Here is a 5493-nt window from a genome sequence, read left to right on the forward strand (position 1 = left end):
TGAGAATAGGGTGGACAACAAAGAAATGATATGAAGCAGTTATATTAACCACATCTTATTGTTCTTCTATCTACATCTTGACCACAGTTGGTCCAAAACTTTCTACACAGAATACTGAAATGAATTCCTTGCAGGCCTTTGGCTTCTGAAGTTTTTATTGCTTCTTGAAAAACTTTGTCACACTGGGATGCCATAGGAGAACTGTTTTTTGTTTTGTTTTTTAATGACAAATACTTGGCATCTCTACTGGGGATAATATCTAGCAAGAAGACAAAGACTACCCTGATTGGCTGGAGAAAAGATAATGGCTATGAAGAGATGGCTACCTTTGCCTGCCTTCCATTTCTGATTCGGTGAATTGGGAGGAACCTGATTACTATACTCAATCTAGCAAGTAGCCTGGACTCATCCTAGGAAAGGACTCACAGATAACCCACCTAGAAAGCTGGGCTAAAAAACCCTACCTATCTGTTGATAGATATTTGATGAAATTTCATTCCCCTTTCACCTTTTGAGCCAGAAAACATCACCAAGAAGAAGAGAGCTCTTTTGTAGTCCTGGATCAGAGGCATCTTACAAGGTAAGAAGAGTACATTATTTAGCTTCGCTAGATCCTTGGTCTGTTTCTGGGAGACTTGAGTGGACTTTGAATGTCAAGGACTTCACAGGATTTAAGCCAGAAATATTCCAACTCAATGCAGAGATGCAGGGATTTTACTTTTAACTCATTTTAAATAGCTTTTTATTCCTTCTCCAGCATCTAGAGATGCAGGGGAGGAGGGGTTCTTTTACCTCATTTTCCATTTCTTTTTATTGCATCTCCTGCATAGGGTCTGCAGTAGGCAGGGAGCAAAAATAGGAAGATTTTTAAGAGATGGTTGTTGTTTAACTGCTTTTCTTCCCAAATTCAGGATTGATTTTGCTGACATTCAGAACGCTTTTCATAATTATGCTCTTGGATTACATTCATAATGACAATGAAAATGTACCAGTTCAAGACCATAGTTGTGTATAATGAAGACATTCTGAGCACTGCTAAATCAGTTGTGACAGTGAGAAAGGCAGAAGAGGAATGGATGATATAATCAGTTTATTGGTTTATGATCTAGCAATCAATATCGGAAATGTACAGACTGTATTTATTTAGAAGCAATACTATTTTTATATAAATAATTTACCTTTAAAATGAGAAAATTGCAAAGATTAACTGAGAATTTTACAATTAATGCTCTTTAATCTTTCAGAGTGTTGAGGTGTTTTATTTCAGGATATTTTCAGTGAATGTAATGCTGTTCTATTTCTTGTAAATATTTTTCAGCTTCACATTTCTATTCATCTAATCACTTTTCTTCCACCAGATTTTTTTATTTTTCCCTGAAAAAGAAACAGTAGAAAACTATATTAAAGCTATCATCTTTTTAAAAGTAGTTAAAATAGTAGATTTCTCACAGCTCTTAAAATTACTTTTACTCAGTACACAAAAGCTGGTAGCACAGAAGTTGAGTAATATCTATAAAGTCCTGAACACTGAATTGTACACACAAGGTAGGTCTATATTCTATAATTGTGCTTTTTGCTTTTGGCATGTATGACCCTATCTGCTGTGGGAAACGAAGCAAGGCTGAGCATGATTAATACTTGAATGGAATTCCATTAAGCAGAATCAAGTCTCAACTAGAAAATTATAAACATCTAAAAGACAGTGGCAAACTATTTTTACTCCCTTGCTGGGAAAATGACCTGGATGTGTCCATTAAAGGTCCATTGAGTAGACCTGAGCTCTGCTCAAAGGAGTAGACCTGAGCTCTGCTCAAAGGAGTAGACCTGAGCTCTGCTCAAAGGAGTAGACCTGAACTCTACTCAAAGGAGTTGACCTGAGCTCTACTTAAAAGAGTAGATCTGAGCTCTTCTCAAAGGAGTAGATCTGAGCTCTACTCAAAGTAGGCCTGAGCTCTACTCAAAGGAGACTATTTTTGTGCTAAATTTGAATTCAGCCCTTAAAACATATTCAACAAATAACAGGTAAAATAAATCATGGTTTATGGCAATGTATTAATTTAATGACAGATCGACATAGTGTACTTTTGCCATACTCATTCTTATTTTAACCCTAGGTTCTCCCTGACCTCACCTAGTATAAACCTGCTCTCTTTACCCAAATTTTTGCAGCAAACCCTTTGCAGGTTTCTACTGTTGCATTAGTGATATATCCTAGGAATACAATCTGGACAGCTGGCATGCCAAAGAAGGGAAGCCAATAGCTGCCCTCTCACCTTCCTCACCTTGCTTCCTTGTCACAGGCTCAAAGGGGGCAGCACTACAACGGGCCAAAGCTGGAAGTGAGAAAGGAGGTTCCTTGGGAAGACAAGCAGATATTATACTAAAACTATTAGTAGGGACTGAGGTGACCTGGTTCTCTGATGGGGGTAAACTGGACCATGGGAATTAAAAAAAAATACTGTGAAATAAATACTGGTTCTCTTATGGAGGTAAGTTTGATGAGAGCTGAATCATTGGAACTGTAAAGTGCTGTGAAATGAAATGCACAGGGATGCCAGCTGTTTTATTAAATAATCTCAATCAAATTTGTGGTATTTTCAGCCTATCCTTCAACTCTTCCACCCTTTGTTCTCTTGGGTCTGGAACCTTTGTACATCGGAGCAGATGAAAATACACTCATGAAAAGGCTGCCCACTCCTGATAATAGTAGGAGCTTGTTTTCAACATTTGCACAATTGATATTGTATTCATCTAAAATAATATCCTGGAAGAGCTGGAATTTGCTTGGGTACAGCCTAATTTAGGAGATGAAGAGAAGTGAACAGTCTAGGATTAACCACTGAGATTTCACATATCAGATCTGAGTATCATACAGGACGTGGCTTTTTAAACATTTGAAAAGACATGTTACTGTTTAACTGGTTTTCTTTCTTTTTTTCTTTAATGATAGAGAAGATGTATCTGACAATTTCAAACTGGGATAATCAGTCCATGGCCCATGAGTTCATCTTCCAGGCATTCTCTACTGTTCCTGAGATACAACATCTTATTTTCATTTTCTTTCTTTTGTTATATCTCACAATCATTTTTGGTAACTGTTCAGTCCTTTGGGTTATCTGCACAGTCCATTTTCTGCACACCCCCATGTATTTCTTCCTGGCCAGCCTCTCTTTTCTGGAGATTTGTTATACCACTGTGGTAGTACCTCAAATGCTTGCTAGCATTTCTGATTGCCACAGAACAATCCCACTGGTAAACTGTGGCATCCAGATGTTCTTCTTTACAACACTAGGGGGCACTGATTGTTTTATGTTGGCTGTCATGGCTTATGATCGCTATGTAGCCATCTGCCACCCACTTCGCTACACCCTCATCATGACCTGGAGGGTTTGTTTTTGGCTGGTGATTGGCTCCCTGATCCTTTCCTTAGCGCTGTGTCTGCAGCTAACTGCTTTGATTTTTAGCTTGCCTTTTTGTGGTTACCAGCCCAAGATCAATCATTTCCTATGTGATGTACCGCCAGTTCTACAGGTGGCATGTGCCGATACCCATCTCCACCAAACTGCCGTATATGGTGTTGGCATCATGGTTTTAACAATTCCCTTTTTTCTGATATGCATCTCCTATGTCTATATTGTGGCTGCCATTCTCCGGATTAAGTCCACATCTGGGCAGCACCAGGCCTTCTCCACTTGCTCCTCCCACCTGACAGTTGTGATCCTACAGTATGGAGTCTGCAGCCTTGTGTATCTGCGTCCCAAGTCCAGCGCTTCAGAGGATGAGGATAGAAAACTGGCTCTTATATATACTTTTGTCACTCCCCTTCTGAACCCTTTGATCTATACCCTGAGGAACAAAGATATCAAGCAGGCTTTCAGGAAGGTCATGAAGAAAATGATTGCATCTCAGACCTGAGTCTCAATTCATTTTATACCCTCAAAACCAGTTGTGGATTAGCATTATCACAGAAAGAAGGCATCTTGAATCCTTCAGGTATTTGTTGAACATTTACCAGCATATCTTAGCACTGCTCATGTTATCTGGGGTTCTGGGTTGTATTTTGTCACAGGTTGTCTACTTCTATAATTGACCTCAGTCAGCCTGAGATCTTTTAATTATGGACGTCAGGTTGTGGGATGATCTTTCAGAAAACACCAAAACAAAAGCCTTATTCCAGCATACTCTAATTCTGCACCTGGCAGCAATGAATTTCCATATCTGTATCCTATGGTGGTGTGTTTTTATAGGCAAATTGGGCAATCATCTTGAGTTCCTAGTTAAGTGGGCTATCAAATTTCAAGGAAAAAAAACCTGCTTAGATATCCATTGCTTGTGGTTGATCTGTGTAGTTCTGGTGCCCTGTGAGCTTGGTTGTTAGCTTGCGGCCATTTCCTTACCCAAGAAGGTAACATCATCAGTGCGAATGAGTGTGAGGTTTGCTCCTTGTTTTTATGTACTACTTTCTCCTGCCAGGTTTGGTAAGAATGTATGTTCCTCTTTGGTGGTTCCCTGATTAGATTTCATACCATCCAAAAGAGGCAATAAAAAGCTAAAAAGACTAGTGTAAGAGTCCACATTCAGATAAGCAGGGATCAACACCAAACAGAATAACAGAGTAGGTAGGGACCTTGGCTGTCTTCTAGTCCAACCCCTGTTCAGGTAGAAAACCCTATAACATTTCAGGCAAATGGTTGTCCAATCTCTTCTTAAAAACCCACAACTTCTAGAGACAGGTTGTTCCACTGATTAATTGTTCTAACTGTCAGGAAATTTCTCCTTAGTTCTAGTTGGTTCTCTGCTTGATTAATTTCCATCCTTTGCAAACAATCAGGCTGAAAACAATACTCTAATCATAGAACCACCATGGAGAAAATTACACTCCACCAAATCTGGCAGAGCAAGCTACTGCATATAAAGAAGAAGCCAATACCACACTCGCTTGCACTGATCATATTATTTAGCTGGGTAAGGTAATGTATACAGCAAACCACTAAGTTCAGACAGCATCAAGAATTCCACTAAAAGCAATCTACAATTTTAAAATATAAAGTATATTTTCTTTGGCATTTGGGTACGGAGAATTGATTTTATGTTTTGCCTATGGCACCAAATGCTGGCAAATACTCTGCTTCTTTCAGTTCAGTTGAAGACTACAGTATATAAGACATACATGATTGAAACTGCATTAATTTTCTCTTCCATATTTTTTACTATGGTGTCTAATTAAAAAATGGAAGAGGTTACAAGTTGAGAGCTTAAAAGTTAATTTAGAATTTCATGTGGCTTTATAAAGGTATGGCTTTATAAGAATATTGGATTTCTTTCAGAAGATTTTTATTGAATTTTATTAAATTGAAGCAGTTTGTTCTTCTGACTCTGTCACATTCACTTCCTGATTATAGTAAAACTAATCTCAATTCCTGCTTTACCCAAAAGAAAAGATTAATTTCTTCAATTAATTCACAGTTTGTTGATTGTTATTCAAATATTTAC

The 5493-nt window shown here is 38.3% G+C and overlaps 1 protein-coding gene across 1 annotated transcript; it reads left to right on the top strand.

Annotated features, from left to right (window-relative positions):
• Nucleotides 1-2894: 2894 nt before the first annotated feature.
• On the top strand, nt 2895-3915 carry LOC310633159 (olfactory receptor 10Q1-like; the record flags this gene model as incomplete). Its single annotated transcript, XM_083350834.1, has 1 exon — nt 2895-3915. The coding sequence occupies exon 1, from the start codon at nt 2905-2907 to the stop codon at nt 3913-3915; it is 1011 nt and encodes a 336-aa protein (XP_083206960.1). The 5' UTR covers nt 2895-2904.
• Nucleotides 3916-5493: the final 1578 nt, after the last annotated feature.

This window comes from Vipera ursinii (genome assembly GCF_947247035.1).
Source record: "Vipera ursinii genome assembly, chromosome: 1".
Taxonomy (NCBI): Eukaryota; Metazoa; Chordata; class Lepidosauria; order Squamata; family Viperidae; genus Vipera; species Vipera ursinii.